This window comes from Candida albicans, chromosome 3 (assembly GCF_000182965.3).
Source record: "Candida albicans SC5314 chromosome 3, complete sequence".
Taxonomy (NCBI): domain Eukaryota; kingdom Fungi; phylum Ascomycota; class Pichiomycetes; order Serinales; family Debaryomycetaceae; genus Candida; species Candida albicans.
Genome location: NC_032091.1, coordinates 862,264 through 881,032, shown reverse-complemented (window position 1 = coordinate 881,032; position 18,769 = coordinate 862,264). Strand labels below are relative to the sequence as shown.

The 18,769-nt window shown below is 34.0% G+C and overlaps 11 protein-coding genes and 1 non-coding gene across 12 annotated transcripts; 3 read left to right on the top strand and 9 right to left on the bottom strand. All coding sequences in view use genetic code 12, as the record gives it.

The window, feature by feature from the left end:
• Positions 1–926: 926 nt before the first annotated feature.
• On the bottom strand, positions 927–3,524 carry CAALFM_C304230WA (DEAH-box RNA-dependent ATPase; the record flags this gene model as incomplete). The annotated part of the gene is made up of 1 exon (XM_717988.2): positions 927–3,524. The coding sequence occupies one exon, from the start codon at positions 3,522–3,524 to the stop codon at positions 927–929; it is 2,598 nt and encodes an 865-aa protein (XP_723081.1).
• Positions 3,525–3,811: 287 nt separating this feature from the next.
• URK1 (uridine kinase) lies at positions 3,812–5,449 on the top strand (the record flags this gene model as incomplete). The annotated part of the gene is made up of 1 exon (XM_717987.1): positions 3,812–5,449. The coding sequence occupies one exon, from the start codon at positions 3,812–3,814 to the stop codon at positions 5,447–5,449; it is 1,638 nt and encodes a 545-aa protein (XP_723080.1).
• A 270-nt stretch (positions 5,450–5,719) lies between these two features.
• CAALFM_C304210WA (uncharacterized protein) lies at positions 5,720–6,238 on the bottom strand (the record flags this gene model as incomplete). Its single annotated transcript, XM_717986.2, has 1 exon — positions 5,720–6,238. The coding sequence occupies one exon, from the start codon at positions 6,236–6,238 to the stop codon at positions 5,720–5,722; it is 519 nt and encodes a 172-aa protein (XP_723079.2).
• An 883-nt stretch (positions 6,239–7,121) lies between these two features.
• AFP99 (Afp99p) lies at positions 7,122–8,378 on the bottom strand (the record flags this gene model as incomplete). Its single annotated transcript, XM_717985.1, has 1 exon — positions 7,122–8,378. The coding sequence occupies one exon, from the start codon at positions 8,376–8,378 to the stop codon at positions 7,122–7,124; it is 1,257 nt and encodes a 418-aa protein (XP_723078.1).
• A 299-nt stretch (positions 8,379–8,677) lies between these two features.
• Positions 8,678–8,968, bottom strand: CAALFM_C304190WA (uncharacterized protein; the record flags this gene model as incomplete). The annotated part of the gene is made up of 1 exon (XM_019475313.1): positions 8,678–8,968. One exon carries the CDS (start codon positions 8,966–8,968, stop codon positions 8,678–8,680), a length of 291 nt encoding a protein of 96 aa, XP_019330858.1.
• A 693-nt stretch (positions 8,969–9,661) lies between these two features.
• On the bottom strand, positions 9,662–10,477 carry KRE9 (Kre9p; the record flags this gene model as incomplete). Its single annotated transcript, XM_717984.2, has 1 exon — positions 9,662–10,477. The coding sequence occupies one exon, from the start codon at positions 10,475–10,477 to the stop codon at positions 9,662–9,664; it is 816 nt and encodes a 271-aa protein (XP_723077.1).
• Positions 10,478–11,053: 576 nt separating this feature from the next.
• CAALFM_C304170WA (uncharacterized protein) lies at positions 11,054–11,458 on the bottom strand (the record flags this gene model as incomplete). The annotated part of the gene is made up of 1 exon (XM_717983.2): positions 11,054–11,458. One exon carries the CDS (start codon positions 11,456–11,458, stop codon positions 11,054–11,056), a length of 405 nt encoding a protein of 134 aa, XP_723076.2.
• Positions 11,459–12,399: 941 nt separating this feature from the next.
• On the bottom strand, positions 12,400–13,980 carry DAL8 (Dal8p; the record flags this gene model as incomplete). The annotated part of the gene is made up of 1 exon (XM_717982.2): positions 12,400–13,980. One exon carries the CDS (start codon positions 13,978–13,980, stop codon positions 12,400–12,402), a length of 1,581 nt encoding a protein of 526 aa, XP_723075.1.
• An 866-nt stretch (positions 13,981–14,846) lies between these two features.
• Positions 14,847–15,159, bottom strand: CAALFM_C304150WA. The gene has a single exon (XR_002086393.1). It is a non-coding gene; the product is annotated as an uncharacterized ncRNA (small nucleolar RNA).
• Positions 15,160–15,454: 295 nt separating this feature from the next.
• On the top strand, positions 15,455–15,991 carry EGD2 (Egd2p; the record flags this gene model as incomplete). The annotated part of the gene is made up of 1 exon (XM_717981.1): positions 15,455–15,991. The coding sequence occupies one exon, from the start codon at positions 15,455–15,457 to the stop codon at positions 15,989–15,991; it is 537 nt and encodes a 178-aa protein (XP_723074.1).
• Positions 15,992–16,053: 62 nt separating this feature from the next.
• Positions 16,054–17,088, bottom strand: CAALFM_C304130WA (uncharacterized protein; the record flags this gene model as incomplete). Its single annotated transcript, XM_717980.2, has 1 exon — positions 16,054–17,088. The coding sequence occupies one exon, from the start codon at positions 17,086–17,088 to the stop codon at positions 16,054–16,056; it is 1,035 nt and encodes a 344-aa protein (XP_723073.1).
• A 530-nt stretch (positions 17,089–17,618) lies between these two features.
• Positions 17,619–18,581, top strand: CAALFM_C304120CA (uncharacterized protein; the record flags this gene model as incomplete). The annotated part of the gene is made up of 1 exon (XM_717979.1): positions 17,619–18,581. The coding sequence occupies one exon, from the start codon at positions 17,619–17,621 to the stop codon at positions 18,579–18,581; it is 963 nt and encodes a 320-aa protein (XP_723072.1).
• Positions 18,582–18,769: the final 188 nt, after the last annotated feature.

The following is an 18,769-nucleotide window of genomic DNA, read 5'->3' as shown; positions in this document are numbered from 1 at the left end:
TTTATTATTTTAACAATGTGAATAATCAATATCCAAAACACCAGTTTACTTATATCCCATGAAAGTTTCAAATGTTGTTTCAAGATTATTCACAACCAATTTCAAACACTTTGTAATGTAATGAAACAATGTATGGCTTGGGTGACGTGTTTCAGAAAATTCAATGTAACAACAACTTAGTGTAACCAATATCTGGCTGGTTGTTGTCCTGGTAAAGTTTATTCTCGTAATTTATTATTGGTATGATTGTCATGACAAACAGAAATGAATAGAATGTACACTAAATCAACCAGGTTATTTGCAACTCTATGGACCTTTTTTTGTACCTCACCTGCTAAAGATTCAGTCCACTCAGTTGATGGTGGTGCTAATGGCTCATGGTTATTCCCGTTGAGCTTAGTCTTATACATTAACTTCATTAGCATAAGTGGCCCACTCCACAATTGAACTTGACAGGAAGTGACGTCGTGACAGGAAATTGACATACGCGCGCGCTTCCATCGTCAAATTAAGACCAAAACTAAAACCAAAAAAAAAAAAAAGAATCGCTGTTTTCCCTTTGATTTTGTAACTTAATAGAAGGTCTCTTAATTGTGGTGGTTTGTGGTGCATTTAATTATTATGCACATCTAATTGTTGCTTATTGATATAGTTTCGTTTCAGTTCAAATTTAAATTTTATATATTGGTTACATTTAATTGTTATTGTTGTTTTACTTCGTCTCGTCTTGTTTTCGTTTGATTCTCGTGAATTTCAACTTTTCTTTTTGGCGACGAGCACAGTCCGACCGCCTCATCAATCGATCAATACACAAAAACTAGTACGACGTGTCATAAGTCGTGGGGACACAAATTGTTTATTTTCATGTGGATGTGCGGGCGGACCCCCCCCCCCTTTCATTATCGATTCTAGAACTACACACAATACTATAGGTACTCTTTAATCAATTTTTCATCCAATATAATACAATTTCTCATGTATTCTTTACTAGTCAATACCAATTCATAATATAACAAATATTTGGGTTTGGGTTTTAATTTATATATACATGAAGAAGGATGAATATAACATGGGGTATTATTACCACCTTTTCCATTAGTTAATTTTTGATAACAATCCCCCATTGGTGATAATTTAACAATATTGTTGAAAAATCCACTAATTAAACATTTCGTTAGTAAAGTATTATTGTCTGTATTCTCTTGTAGGTGATCACGGTGTTGGTGACGGCTATTCACTTCAATACCGATTTTTTTACTCAATCTAATCAATTGTTCATAAATATTCTTGATTCGTTTCATTGTTTTGTATTGAATAAAATAATCTTGACACCATTGTACTGAATATCCAGAATCAACCCATTGTTGCCATATTTTCAATAACATAAATTGATCACCTTGTAAATCATTAAATTCTTGTTTCCTCTTATCGGCTAATTCCTTTTTATCTTTAGGTCGATAAAATAAATTTGACGATTCATTGAGCATGGCAATTATACTAATGATTTGTTTAGTATTATCAAATTTATCACTAGTTAGTATACATTTGGTGAATACTGGATCAAGTGGGAATTCACTCATTTTCTTGCCGGTTTTAGTTAATTTACCTTGTGTGTTTAATGCCCCCAACGCATATAATAAATTCAATGCTTTAATTATTGCTTCTTTGGATGGTGGATCCATAAATTCAAATCCAAGTAAATCATTGATCCCTAACGATAATAATAATAAAATCACTGACGTCAAATTAACTCGTTGGATTTCTGGTTGTTGATTTGAATCTAATTCATTATAAAATGACCATTTGGTGAATAATCGGAAACATTTACCTGGACCAACTCTACCGGCTCTTCCAGCTCGTTGATCGGCACTAGCTCTTGAACATGGCACCACTACTAAACTTTCCATCCCCGTAGTAGGATTATATACATTTTGTTTAACATATCCAGGATCAATCACATAGGAAATGCCATCAATTGTAATTGAAGTTTCAGCAATATTGGTTGCTAAAACAATTTTTCTAGTGTTGCTAGGTGTTGGTTGGAAAATTTTCTGTTGTAATTCCTGAGGTAAATTGGCATATATTGAACAAACTATCATGGGATCTATTTGATCACCAAGTTTAAGTATCAGATCACGTAAGATTTCTTCCATAGTTTCAATTTCATCTTGTCCAGTTAAAAACACGAGTATATCACCAGGCAAAGGTTGAGTCATATGAATTTGAAATATCGTGGTTATTGCTGCTTGAATATAATTTGCTTCTGGTTGCTTTGTATAATGGATTTTAACCGGGAATCTTCTTCCTGGGATATTCAAAATTGGTGCATTATTGAAAAATTGGGAGAATTTCTCCGCATTAATAGTAGCACTGGCAATAATGATTTTTAAATCATCTTTCCGAGTTGTCATCATTACATCTTTTAATAAACTTAATAAAATCTCAGTAGATAATGTTCTTTCATGAGCTTCATCAATCATTATGGCAGAATATTTGCCAAGGGTTGGATCTTGTAAAAATTCTCTTAAAAGCATACCATCAGTGACGTATTTTATCACGGTAACGCCATCTTTGCAATTATCATCAAATCGAATATTATACCCTACTTGTTCTCCCAATTTAACTTGCATTTCATTGGCGACTCTATTGGCAACACTTGTAGCTGCCACTCGTCTAGGTTGTGTACATGCAATCACTTGATTATTTCGAGAATACCCTGCTTCATGTAAATATTGTGGTAATTGTGTAGTTTTACCCGATCCTGTTTCTCCAACTACTATTAATGTTTGATTTTCATTAATAATTTTTAAAAATTCTTCACGATATGAATATACCGGTAATGATTTTCTAACTTCATCGTATTTATTGCCGATAATGGAGTCACTATCCCTTATTCCACTCTCTTCTTCTTCTTCTTCTTCACCATTTCCAGGTAACTCTTCAATGTCATCATAATTTACAAATTGTGTTTGATCAAACACAAATTCATATTCCTTATCATCATTTATATGTATCTTATCATCATTTTGTAAAATTAATTGATCAGCTCGTTTAAATTGTTCATCTTCCCAATTCATTCTTGGTGGTTGAAATGATTGTTGCTTTTGATGTAATACGTCATTCTTTGATTGTTGTAATGATGGTAAATTATAATATTCATTTTGAGATGCATTATTGTTGTTGTTGTTGTTCCTATTCCAATTGTTCAACTTATTTGTTAAATATTCTAATCGTGATTGTTGCCTTGGTGATAAATCTTCTTGAATTTCTAATTCTTCAAGTTCTTGTTTGAATTGATAGTATTTCAGTTTTGGTCTCTTATAATGTTGTGCTGGTGCTGGTGGGGATGGTAGTGGTAGTGGGGGAGTATTAGACTCAGGTGTGGGTTTTGCTGTTTCTATTGTTGAAGTGGCCTTTAAAGGTCCCTGTTGCGTTATTTGTTCTCTTTCTTCTTCCTCATTATCGTCAGCATCTATCAATTCTTGTCGTCTTCTCCTTACTCCTTTCCCAGTTTGTGTATCCATTGCTGTACAGATTGGTTTTTATTAGTTTTGGGTTTACAGTTTATTGGTATTTTCGGTTGTGTTTTTTTTGTGTTCCGCTCATCTCTGTTGCTCGTTCTCGAATTCTTTCCTTCCTAGAGCGACGTCATGTTTAGCCCTGGGCCCAGCGAGTGATGACGATGATGATAGAACTCCAAAAAAAAAATTCTTGAATCCTTTCCCATCTTGAAGAATTAGACAGCTTTCCCCTAACAAAAGCAAATATTATCTTTTTGCTCAACAGTTTTACATATACAAGTGTGTCTAATATGCCACTACATCCGAAATCAAGAAGAAGATCAAGTAGAATATCCCCACTTCCTGACGAGGATTCATTGTCATTTATAAACTCATCAGTAGAAAACCTTGATCAATCACCATTTGAAAGTATCGATGATTTAGTTGAAGATGTCAACAAATATGACTTGAAAAGTCCCAGTGATGAGCAACAACAACAACAGCAACAAGAGCTGCAAACTCAAAATTTGAAACACAAACCATCATTCACTTCTACACCGAAAGCATCATATATCCCACCATGGACCGAACCATATATCATTGGTATTGCTGGTAATTCAGGGTCAGGGAAAACCTCAATCTCCCAAAAAATCATTCAGGATATCAATCAGCCATGGACGGTATTATTATCATTTGATAATTTCTATCAACCATTGACCCTGGAACAAAGTAAACTTGCATTTGCCAATAATTATGATTTTGATTGTCCTGATTCATTAGATTTTGATTTATTAGTAGAGACCATTGGTAATTTGAAAAAAGGAGGTAAAACTACTATCCCAGTTTATTCATTCACTTCACATAATCGTACTTCAAAAACTAATACCATTTATGGCGCCAATGTTATTATTGTGGAAGGTTTATATGCTTTACATGATCAACAATTATTGGATATGATGGATTTGAAAATATATGTCGATACAGATTTGGATATTTGTTTAGCAAGAAGATTAACTCGAGATATATTGTATCGTGGTCGAGATTTAGGTGGAGCTATGCAACAATGGGAGAAATTTGTTAAGCCAAATGCGGTTAAATTCATTAATCCAACGGTACAAAATGCTGATTTGGTGATTCCTCGAGGATTAGATAATTCAATTGCCATAAATTTAATGATTAAACATATCAAGAATCAATTAGCATTAAAATCAAGAAATCATTTACAACGATTGAAGAAATTAGGGGTCAATATAAAATTTGATATTGATAAATTCAATATTAAATTATTACAAAACACTAATCAAGTCAAGGGAATCAATTCGATTTTATTTGATACGTCAACTTCACGTAATGATTTCATATTTTATTTTAATCGTATGTGTGGATTATTAATTGAATTAGCACAAGAGTTTATGACCAATTATACCAATGTCGATATCGATACTGGTAAAGGGATTTATCATGGTAAAAAATTATTACAAAATCAATATAATGCAGTCAATATAATTCGTAGTGGAGATTGCTTCATGGCATCAATTAAAAAATCATTCCCAGTAATTTCTATTGGTAAATTATTAATTCAAAGTGATTCAACTACGGGGGAACCTCAATTACATTTTGAAAGATTGCCTCATAAATTATCTGATAAAATTATGTTATTTGATTCACAAATTATTAGTGGAGCCGGAGCCATTATGGCAATTCAAGTATTATTAGATCATCATGTTAAAGAACAAGATATTATTTTAATTACGTATTTATCTACAGAAATTGGTATAAGAAGAATTGTTAATGTGTTCCCTAAAGTGAAAATTGTTGTTGGGAAATTATCAAGTATGGAAGATTCAAATTCGAATAACAAAGTTTGGTATAATAATGAAGGATTTTTGGATAGTCATTGGCATTTCAGAAATAGATTTATAGATAGTTTATATTTCGGCACAGAATAAGCGAAGAAACTGTTGTGAGCCTTTTTTTTTGTACGTACAGTGACTATTTTACCTTTAGGTTCATATATATATTAGCATGTTGCTCTTTACCCCTAGTCCCTCAAGGTTAGTGGTGTCATTGGATATCCTCTCCATTAAACAGGTATTATTGTCTGTAAATTAAATTGCATAAACTTTATATCTACATTCTATTGTGAGCAACTCTAAATCATAGTCATATATCTCTCTCTATCCAAGCCACAGATAAAAGCAGACACCTATCCCTACCAATCATAATAATGTTTGAGGTTTCTTAAATTTCAATGCAATCGATTTCCGTCTTTTATGATTTTTCATTTGATTACATTGAGCATTAATATCCGTATTTGAATTGCAACAAGTGCTAATACTTTTGCCGTTGTGTGTTTCTAGTTGTTCTATTACTCTGCTGCATTCCTCTCTTTCTGATTGATATAGATAATTCTCCAAATTATTTAAATCACACACTGAAAACCGGCATCTATGTAAAGTTTCGAATTCAGAAGTTGTCATTTTGGAATTAATATCAGTTGCACATCGAGGGACATTGCTAGTTGTTTTCACATTATCAGCACAACTTGTCGTTACCTGAGTGTTATTTGTTATGGATAAATTGTTGTGATATTCATTCCATGAATTAGTCGAATTGTGATCTGGTAGAGTGCTTGACATGGTGTAAATTAAAAACGCATTAAGTGGCACGTTTTTGGAGGAGATATCAATAGGTTCTTCTATTCCAAGTGAACATTTTCTCCCCGTTTGACATGTCATTCTTTCTTTATAATAATAGTTTCGAATGGAGGAGGGTTTAAAATATCAAATCTATGCTGTAATGGGTAAACAGAATTGAAAAACTCATCTATACAAAATGAAAAAAAAGAAGATCAACCCCAATTTATTTATACTGAATTATTATTATTATTATTAATTATTATTATTACTTAAGATTGTTTGGTTTGCTTTAATTCATGAAATTATATATTCGTTTGTATTAGCTGCTAAATTGAAGAAATAAGAGAAAAAGAAAAAAAAAATTACTTTGGTGGCATCAAAAGAAATAGATTTTAGCAGCAATTTTATTTATTTTGCTATCGTTTGTTTAAGCCAACTTAAATTGCTCTTTTATTGACTCTTTCTGTTTTTTTTTTGTTATATCTATACTTGATAGGAAACTGAAAACTACTGATGTGAAAAGCACCTCAAAAGCCTTACATATGAGCATATTACAAAAACAAAAGAACTCCATAATGAGATTTGTTCTCAGTTTAACCGTTTGTCATTTATATGGACCATATAGTTGAGTATTCTTTTTTTTTTGGTATTATTATTAATAATCTTCAGTTTATTATTTCTACTCTTTTTCCCAATTTGTATCAGTAAAACATATTTTATTATAATAAATCACGTAAAATAAAATACTTACATATCAACAGGAGTCAATAACATGACATAGAATAATTTTATTGTAAATATGTATATTATATATTTTTTTATAACTTAAATAACAATAATTTTGTATTCCGTGATTTATGTTTGATAATAATTGGAGTCAAAGATCAACTTCCTGCGTGTTCAACATGAAGTGAACCACTCTAACCAGTGACAAAGAAAGTTATGTAAGTGTGTGTGTTTGTTAGGGAATGGCTTTATTTCTTTAGACAATCATTAATTTCAATAATGAATCGACAACACTGGTGGCTGCCAAACTGGTGATTTCACTATTTGTATCATATGGAGGACTCACTTCCACAACATCACCACCAATAACGTTAACCTTATTTTTCAACCCATCCAAAATGCTCAACAATTCTCTGGTCGTGAATCCGCCAGCTTCCATTGTTCCCGTTCCTGGTGCATAGGCTGGGTCTAATACATCTATATCAACTGATATGTAAGTTGGAATGTTTGGATCTTTTGCTAACTCATCAATGATCCCTTGAACTCCAATCTTGTCAATATCATTAGCTTGGATAATATGGAATCCACAATCAGCATCGTGCTGTTTGTCGTAATTAGCATCGATATACGGTGCTCTTATCCCGACATGATAGTTGCCTTTTGTTTCAATGTATCCTAATTCAGTAGCGTAGTGCAAGAATGTTCCATGATTCAATGACATATAATCAGTGATTCCACCACCTAATTTCTTAGGATCCCAGGTATCGATATGTGAATCAAAATGAAATACTCTAATTTTTGTCCTCAATTGTTCATGAGCGTTCTTTATTGCCATTAAGGTGATGGTATGGTCACCGCCCAATGTGATAATTTTGGGATGTTGATTGACATTCCCTGGGTGTTTAGAAATACTTCTATGTCCACGGTACAATTGATTTAAAGCAATGCGATTATCAAATGGAGTCATAGCCACATCACCGCAATCAATAATAGAGTAATTATGAGTGGTCTCATCATATGGGTTAACTGGGTAATTGAATCTTTTTTTGGTTGATTTCCAAGCACTTCCTAGACGTCGGGAATTACTTCTAATTGACTCGGGCCCAAATCTAGCTCCTGGGCGATAGGATGTTCCAGTATCGAAAGGTGCCCCAACAATAGCGATATCAATATTTTTGGTTGTTTGTTGATCTGTAGTGGAGTGTTTATCAAAGTCATCAGAAATGAAACAATTGAAATGATTGAAATGGGCATAAGTCAAGATTCCACCAAACATATTCTGATCAATAGCAATATCGGAAGTATCATCTTTATCAGGCAACGTCAATTTGGATCTCATTGCTAAAACCTTTTGTGTGACCATCTGATTTGGATCCTCTGCTTGTACCTGCAAATTTGGTGCTGTGTTTGTTCTTCCATGTAATTCTCCATATAATTGATCAAGAAGTGATGGTGATCTGAAAATGGTTTGTGATGACACACATGCAACCAAAACAAAAATGTAAAGTTTCATATCTGAATATTCCTAACCGAGGACAATTGGGGTTATTTTCTGGTTTTCTTTTGGGTAGATTATCAAAATGAATGAAGGGTATACTTGTATACTTATATATGTGTACCGAAAGTTGGAATTGCGGGAGCTGTGTTTGCGGTTGTTAGCACTATCGCGCAACCTTCCTAATCAGGATACTGGTTCGCACAGAAATTCCGCTCGCAATTCCATTGTCACAATATCTACTAAAGTCAACTTTAAGTATGTATATATTCAAAAAAACAAGTAACTAACCTATGCAATCGATTCGAAGAACCCGCTTATAAATCATTGCATTTCTCCATCTTATATAATAATTCGTTTAGGTTGGCAGAAATCTGAGGATTTACTTCTGTGGAATAATATACCAACCCTAGTATTAACAAACTAATGAAGTTGAATAAAAAAATCAACTTATAAAGATAATTTCTCTTATTTGCACAGTGTTGTTTGTCATGTGACTGTGATTGTTGCTTTTCTAGATCAAATTTAGTGGAAGGCATCTGTAAAGGAAGTTCAAGTTTGTTTGGTTCTGACTGAGATTCTTGATATTTTGGTCGATTCATACACATGTGGTGGGATAAAGTATGAGCGGTCTTTTTGCTTGTGTCTTGAGCTGAGCTTGGATCTGTATGTTATTGTTTCTTAAAATTTTAAAAGTCTGTAGTGGCTTGTTAACAGATAGCAGGTATTTTGAGGTGACAATGTTCGTTGTGTGGCAGTGATGTGTAAAAACAATACTGGCTTGATTATTAAAAGTATAAATGTTTAATCTGTGATAATGGAACAACCTCTAACACTTTATTTATATTATACTTTGCTTAAATCTTCTTTTTGAAAAAGTAATAACGAAAAAAATAAATGAAATTCATATAAAGTTAATCCACTGCCCAATGATAATAAAATTTCATTTCATTGTTGTTCATTATGGCGAAGGAAAAAAAAAATACTGCATACGACAGAAAGGGGGCTTTCAGAAAATGGATTTTGTGTACTAAACGGAAAGATAGACAAAAAAAAGACATCTCATTCGACAAACAAACGCGTCGTCGTCATCATCATCATCGTCGACCTACGCAGGACACGCCACACAGCCTACTTCAAATCTACTTTGCCAAAAAAAAAAAAAATACAATCAACTTATACAAACCAAACACAGTATTACATGTTTAACAAGCTAATAAACAAACTAAACCAAACAAAAAAAAATGAAAAATGAAATCCAATGTTAGCATTATCTAAGTTATAAGCACCGTTTCCCTCATTCAATCCAACCATCTTCTTCTCTTTGTAGCAGCACTAATTGTAGCCTTACTCACTCGTTCACTGGCAGGATACCAGTATGTTGGATATGGCGCAACACTAGCATAGTTAACGGCAGATTCAGCAGTATAACTCCAACCTGGGGTAATAGTAGAGGCCACATTTGGTGTGCCAGCCTTTGTTGAGTAGTAAGTAACAGCACTAGTTGGGAACTTCATACTCCAGGTTGTAGCAGTCACTTTGGTACCTGGTTGCATTTGCATTGGTGCGTATCTAGTCTTCCCTGTTTGTAGGGTATATGGAACTGTGAAAGATTTGGAGTCAGCAGTAGTTGCAGTATCAAATCCTGAAGCTTGATCCGCTGGCACTGATCCTGTTTCGGTGACATCCAAAGTGGCAGTTGGACCAGACATACCAGTCAATTTGAAACGTGGTGAATAATGAATAGTGGTACCTCCATTAGTGAAAGTAACGTAAATTTGGAAATAGTAATAACCATTAGGTACTGAGTTCTGGGCAATGGAAACTGTTTTAGATTTACCTGAAATAGCTTCGTTCTTGACTAATGGATCCAAACACTGGATATCCCCATCTGAAGTAGGTCCAGTACATAAAGAAATTGTGTACCCTTTGGCATTATCCAAAGATTTCGGTGAGTCTGAATCGTCTGAATCATCCCAGGTAATCTTGATACTTGCTGATCCAGAACTACCAGAAAAAGTTTCTCCACTCTTTGGTGATGTGATGTCAACATCTGCAACAACACATCTTATTATGGAAACAACAAGGGAAATTAATATGATTTGAAATTGTCTCATTTTGCTAGATGTGTCTGATAGATTGTAGTTGTGTTATCTTGGTGGGTGGATGTGCTAGGTCGTTGATATGTTGTAGTCGTCAATAACGAATGTAGAATATTAATTAAAAATAGAAACTAATCTAAATAAAACAAAACAAAACAAAACTCAAAAGGAAAAAAAAGTATCCGATATCTTTAAAGCAAATAATACACTATTCCCTAAATTATTAAGATAGTTAATTTAGAATGTTTGATAAACTTGACTATCTGACGATTCCAATGAACTTTTCAAATTAAAGGAATTCTTAGAAGAAAAAAAAAAGATGGAATGAAAGAAAGATTATTTCAAGAAATTGGGTTTTTTTTTTTCCTCTCTGTCTCTTGGTATAAAATTTTGCTACACAACTAATAATATTTGCTTCTCGTAACATTACACACGACTTTTTGGTAGTCCTATATCTATGGAACATCACTTTAACTGGTGGTTTCTTTCCTATCAATAATCAGCACCATCCAGCATACTGTCGTGTCTTAGTCAGCAGTGATACATTTTCAAATGGTATAACAATAATGCTGTCACAGTATTCATTTTTCATCAATTCAAAATGTATATGAGAAGAATCAAAGACCCTATAGCCACGATTAAAATCCAATCTAATTTACTTCTTTGATCGAGTATATCTGATCCTCTTTTTGATTGTGAAAGCTCCGATTTTTCCGTTCTTTCTTTCTGATGACTGGAATTGCGACGCTTTTTATGCCCGTTAGTTTTCTTAGTATTTTTATTATTAGATCCTTGCCTACTTGGTGATTTAGATGTTTTTTTATTTGAATTTTTGGAAGCTGGGCTTTTATTCAGGTGTAAAGACTCTGAATCATGATTTAGAATTGGAGAACTCCTCGTTACTACTGAAGGAGAAGAATGTTTATCACCTTCAATATCGATAGGTAACACCTTATTCAATAAAGATCTTGATCGTTTTAAACTGGTCGTTATCATTATGGTTGGTAGTAATTAATTACTTTTTTTGATGGTTTGATAATTTCTAATGTTATTTGAATTGAAAATCACAGGATGAAATCAAGAAAGAAGAATGGAGAAGGATGACAGGGTTTCTCTTATTTATATAATTTCTGTTATTACTAAACATTGAAAACTGGGCCGTTTCGGCCGTTGCAAGAAATCGTAAAAGAAAATAATATTTAGGCGCAAATCAAATGGATTCTTCGGGAGACGGAGTTAGAGTGAAGAGTACTGGATTTTTGGCATGCGACTTTTGGCAATTAATAATCATCGCCGTTTGTTGACAGAATGGATATTACTCTTGACTTAGTAATATAAAGGCTAGACAAAAAGAAGGGATAAATGTAAAAAGAAAAGGTATATAGTATCAATGATGATATTTCCCTTTTCTTTTTTATGTGGCAGTCTCCAACAAGCATGCCAAAACATAAAAGAAAGGATTGACATTCCTTGCATTATACTGCATTGCATACTGACCTGATTAATAATTGCCTTAGGGCAGACTGTATTAAACCATTGAAAGGCTTATACAGTAAACTAGTCTCACAAAAATACTCACAGCCAACACAAACCGTCATGAAGGTCGAAAGTTCAATACTTGTTGATTCACATATCTTTTTCCCAATAATAGATACAATAAGTTCATGCTAATGTATATTTTTGGCAATAATTTTGGTCCCTTTTTTTGATTTATCACTACTATATCATGGCCAACAGATGCCTGAGGTCAATGGGTAATGGCTGTGTAATCCTGTTCTTTTACTGTGCAACGACACCACAAGAAAAATAGTCATTTAGTCGTTCTGTTACTGAAAATCCTAGCATCATCAATCTTCTTATGTAGTGATTCCTTTCTAAAACCATCATACATTTTCAATAGACATGCATTACTGAATAAACTACGCAGAGCTATACCACTACTTGCTATATCTAAAGTTTGGATTTTGTTTATCAGTCAAATCAGCGAATTCATAGTTTTCAATGTGGCTCATATCAACCATCGTCCTTGAATCCCGTTTTTTGTTTTCCCAAACATAGGAAAAGTATAAGCAAATCAAAGACAATAAAGCAACACTGCTCCCAGCTATCATGCCCACCTTGGCACCAATATACTGTGGAGCTTGAGAACTAACAAATGTTTGGGGCCCAATCAAATTCCCTGTGCAATAGGCAATCAAATACATTGCGTTAGTGGTGATCTTTTTGGTATGTCCAGCAAAGTTGGAGGATACACACGACAAACAACAAATAAATCCAAGAGGGTCAAGCATAGGAAGATATAAACCAACTAGTCTACCGCTTTTTTCAGGATAAAACGCTAAGAGACATTCTGACATGATTGTCAAACTCGTTGTGAAAACTGTCATCAATAATCGAGATGAAATGAATTGAGAACACCAGGCAAGCAACACACAACCAACAATTTCAACTGCTCCTTGAGGCATCTGCATCAAGAGTGATTTGGCTTCACTGTACTGGAAATCCTCATATAGCAAGATACCACTGAAATTGGTTAATCCACCATTGGGTATATTACTTGATAAAGCATAAATAACAAGTAACCATGATCTGTAATCAGTTAAAGCCTCTATGAACTGGTTCTTTTTGAAGTGAGTGTTGCCAAACCCTTGTTGGTTAGTTCTAATACGTTCCACGACCAACAATTTTTCCTCATCTGTCAAGAACCATGCTTGTGTTGGGGTATCAGGAATATGTATCAAGACGACAAATCCCAAGAAGATGGTTAAACAGCCTGTAACTATAAATACAAGTTTCCAAGTTGGTAAAGAATAGTTTCCATCGTTTTGATATAATCCATAGGCTATTGCCAGACCAAGAATAGTTCCTATCCCATTAAATGCAAACCACCACGAAGTTCTTAGAAATTGTTCCTCTTTTTTATACCATTGAGAGGTGATAATAGTGAAGGCAGGTGTCACACTCAGCTCCAACATTCCCAAAATAGTTCTCAAAGCAATAAACCCTGGGTACTGGGGAACCGAATGCAAACATAAAATAATTCCCCATACTATAATGAATACTGACACTGTCTTGGCCACAGGGAACCGTTGTAAAAGCATTGATGCAGGAAACTCAAAGGCAAGATACCCCAAGTAAAATGCCGTAGCGATCCAACTATACATGTCACCCACCATATTCAAATCCTCTCTTAACCCTAATATTGATGCATAACTAGTTGACAGTTTATCCATAAACTGGAAACAATATAATAAACACATCACTGGTAGCATATACATGTCGATTTTTCTAAGGAGTTTTTTGTCAGTGGCTTCGTCTAATACGACCTTTGTATTTTGGTGGTCGAGGACAAATTGCATAACTTGGTCAACATCATTGGTAATGGCGACTTCCTTACCGGAAGGAGAAATAACAGTGGTCAACACATGGGATTTGTCAAGTTGAAGGTCTTCCTTAGTAAAAGAAACAATAGGTTCTATGTTGATACCTTGAATTTCAGAATCTTTTTCACTTTTCATTTTGGAGAAGTTGAAATGAATAAAATCGACTTTGTAAAAAGAGGTTATGGGAGGTTGGGCTTGTTATTATATACTTTTTCCTTATTCTTGTCTACATTCAGGTGGGTTATTTTAGTTTCTATCGGTGCTAATATAGATAAGATAATTGTCCATTACCCCAGTTTGACCAATGATAAACTTTTTTAGATCATATTTTGAGTAAATGGGGATTTTCATCATGTAAAAATCTTTGGGTTTCCATTTTAAGATATTGTGCAGTGCATCATAGAAACATGGGGTTTGATTCGACGATTGAAACACTTGAGCATGGAAGCCAAATTAAGTTTACAGCTATTCAAAACGTTTACCAAGTATGATCATGGGATTGCCACTACGAATTATCAAAACAAACGATGGTTTGAGCTATACGAACTTGGAGACAGTATTTGCGATTTCTCTGAGGCGGAAAAGTTTTCTGTCCAAGTATATTGGAAGCTATTCCCTATTCCGCGCCCAGCGGAATAATGGAAATTGCACGGAATTATCAATTTGCTGCTTTCTAACGAACAAACGTTATCACCATAACGAAACAAATAGTTCCCCCCTCTTTCTCTCTGCTTTACAGAATATCCAGGATAATTAATAAAGTTTAAAATTGAGATATTCATCTCTAGCAATTGTGATCTGTATTAAGATGCCTGTTTTTGATACCAGTTATTTGGATATGAAAAATTTTCCAATCTGGGTTTGTCAAACGATGACAAAATGTGTTTGATTAAACAAGGATACCTTTTGGCTTCGCTTGTTGAGAAGCTCAAATTTACATTTGTAGAAAGTTATGTATAGTAATAATTTTGTATATTATTAATAGGTCTATTTAATTTTGTAACTTGTCAGACAGCCACTTGTACCCACCCAATTCAAAATCCTCCTAGAAGGCACAATGAAAAGGGTAAAGATCATCGCTCCTTTATAATAGCTGCATTACCTTCAAAAAAGAAAGGCTAGCATCAAGTCAAAGGCAAAACATTATAAGTAGATGACCAGATTGCAAAGAATCACAGTCAAGCAAAAATTTCATGTTATTTCTCACTTTGAGGGTACAAGGGTAATCTCACTCATCAACCAAGTTGGATTCAGTGGCTCTTTTGAAGAGTCAAAGAGGGACGTGACCTATAGAAATGATCCTATGAAGTACGTCGACAGAGAAAAGAAAAAAGAAGGGGAAAAACAGAAAAAAAAATTTTGATAATGAGATGGTCTATTTATAGTGCTCTGATGAGGGTAGGTTTACCGGGTAAATATGTTTGAGGTGAAAAAGAAAAATTTTCATTTTTTTTTAGGGCTCAACGACACCACCCAAATTTTGCTTCATTTCTCAATTGTTGTCGACGAACAAACCTCAGTTTTTCACTGAAAAAAAAAAAGTGGAAAATAACCCTAATCATTTTAAACTTATTCCTCCATCAACCCATATACTTAAATAACTATAACTATGTCTATCGAAGAAATCCCACAAGGTGCTGACGTTAATGTCATTCCAAAAAACGAAAAGAAAGCTAGAGAATTGATCAAGAAGTTAAACTTGAAGCAAATCAAAGGTATTTCCAGAGTCACTTTCAAACAAAGAGGAAACTTGATTTATGCCATTGATTCCCCGGATGTCTACAGATCTGCTGCTGGTACTTATGTTGTCTTTGGTGAAGCTAAAGTTGATGACATGAACCAAAGAATTGCTGAAGCTCAAGCTCAACAAGCTCAACAAGAAGCTTTACAAAAAGCTGCTGCTGATGCCGGTAAAACCGAAGACAAATCACCAGAAGCTATTACTGCTGATTTAGAAAAGGCTTCTTTGGGTGACAAGAAAGCTGAAGACGAAGAAGAAGACGAAGGTGAGATTGACGAAACTGGTTTGGATCCAAAAGATATTGAAATTGTTGTTGAACAAACCCAAGTTTCTAGAGCCAAGGCTGTCAAGGCTTTAAGAAATCACGACGGTGACATGGTCAACGCTATTATGGATTTGTCTTAGATAATACGTGTGTATATTGACTAGCTAATATGATATATGTATATATTTATCTGTATACCTCATTATTGCAACTTCTTTGTACTCTCTTCCTTTTCTTCATTCTCTGTGCCTGGATGATCTAAATTTCCACTTTCTTTTTCTTTAACCTCCAAGTTTATCAACTCAGAAGATGAATTCTTTGAAGAGTCAAACTTCATATCTGGCTGTTCGAATAACATGCCTTTACCATTCATTGCACCACATTTCCAACATTGAAACTTAACATCTGCTGGATCTTCAGTATGTGGCGGTGCTAGTCCGTTGTGAGCAAAACAGTGGAAACAAATCAAAGCATATCTATTTTCGACAGATTCGCTATTATCTGAACCTATTAATATATCCAATAATCTGTCTTGAATCGTTCTTTGAGCTGGCTGTTGTGGAATTGCTGGAATAGGAGCTTGCTTTGTATTTGGAAGTTGCCCCTTTTGCTGTGACAGTAATTGTTTGTCCTCTGGCAAGTTCAATTCTTTCATAGCCTGATCTCGGAGATTTCCCAGCTTATTATGTCTGTTTCTCAAATGATCTTGTTGTTTTTGATTTGAAATTGGTTGAGGCTCTTGTTTCTGTAAAGAAACCTGTGGTTGCTTTTCATTTCCATATTTATTGATCAACTCATTCGTTTTGTTAAAGTTGGTAATCTTTTTCAATTCTTCGATCTTTTCCTTGTGCTTGTTCTGTAGGCTCTTTAAATAGCTCTGTTTATTATTGATGAAAAATTGGAAAATGTACGAGACTGCCCTTAAAGTCAACACTGAAAACAACGGGTATCCTATTAACACCAACAAGTGTTGTCTAGTTTGACCTCTTATAAACCACTGAACTCGATTCTTACCGATAGTACTTGAAGGAATGGTGGCATAACAATACCCAAAAATACAGAGATAGATGATGATAAAATATCTTGACAAGGATCTTCTTACGTATTTTTGACGCTGTTGTAACTTGCTAATTTGTTGTTTGTTGGTATTGATTTTCTCTGTAATTGAAGTCAATTCCTTTTCGAACACATTCGGGTCGAAAGACTCTTTGGAGCCAAAGATACTGAAAACTCCCATTATCTAATCACTAAAAAGAAAAAAAAAAAAAAAGAAGAAGGCAGTGTAATGAATCAAAATCAATTGCAGTTCCAAATGATATTTATTTCTTAATGGTTGCTTTCTGATAAAGAAAAAGAAAACTAAAGATAGTAATCGGAGAATAATAATAACATGACACAACTTAATTACGTGTAGCAATTGAAATTTTGTTTTTGAAAGAGGCAAACAAAAATGTCACAACGACATCATGCCGTGTATGCGACATTTACTCTCATCGTTATTTTTTTTTTTGGTTCCCTTCACTTCACTGCACCATTTCGTCTCAAAGTTCATCTGTTACTAATTACTATTACTACTTTTTGGTCTTGTTAAAAAAAAAGCTATCTCTGGTGGACCATCCAATAAAAATACGTACATACACACACACAGGGATAGATATCAACGAATTGAATTCAACTATATTATTGTACCTTTTTACTAGCATTTAAGTTTTAGCATTTTCACCAATCTTTATTTTTTTTTTATTATTTATTTGTTGTATTAATTGCATGCCATACACAATAGGAGATAGAAGAATAACTTTAGATTCCAATCTTTTGGAATCTGACAAACAACTTTTAATCACACACCCCGAGATATTCAAATATTGTCTAAATAATGCAGTTTTTAGATCCATTATAAATTTGAAAAATCTAGTCCACTTGTATCTGGATATCATCACCATATATGCTACCTTCTTGAGGAAAATCCCCCATTATGACGATGTAACGTTAATGGCCAACAAGTCAAAACTAAATTTATTGAAATTAGAGCATGATTTTAATGATATCTTTGGACAATACACTACTATGCATGAATACAAGAAGTTCAATTCCAACTGGGAGGATAAAACATACGAAGGAGATATTGTTCCTTCAGCATTATTGATTATTGACGTTGCAACCCAAGCCTTTGAAACGGTCTATAAAAGTTTGTCATGTATTGAATTGTTTTTCAATCATTATGATAATCTCAAAAAGTTGTTGATTCCTTCACTTGTTGTAAGAACCAAATCTATTCTTGATTCATTTGCCAAAATCGAACAGTTTTTAAAATTAACCTTCCCAGTCGACAAAATGGCCCGAGGCGAGATTGTCACATTTGACGAAAGTACGTTTGAAAATGTGAGAAGAGTTGAAAAAGTTACGAGTGGTATAGAAAGAGAGTCCATCTTTCTAGAAACTTTTTTCTTGGCATTTGATGCGTCATTGACACTGTACACAAGTATATTGTTAGGCAAGGGTATTTTGAAAAGAGATGTACCACCAAGAGATTGTGAGATTATATCGAGAAGAAGAATTTGCTATCAAGCTGCTGAGCATGTTGTAACAATACCTTTATCAGAGGATTCACCCAATAAAAGCAAAAGTGCAATGGAGTATCTTGGCAAATACATTGCTTATATAGGAGTTCTGTTACTAATATTGATTAGTGTAGTGTTTTATAGATTGTTTAAAGTGCTATTTGGGTGAAATTAGGGGCATGGTATGGGTAAAATATTTATTATATAGAACTGTTTATAATCAATATTATCATCTTATTAATTGTAGATATTAATGGATAAGTTAAACAAGTTGGGCAGGGGAGCAAGAGAACAAAGAAAAAAAGGAAAACATACTAAGGGCAACCAGCAGCACCAGACAGTTCAAAGTTGGAGGGG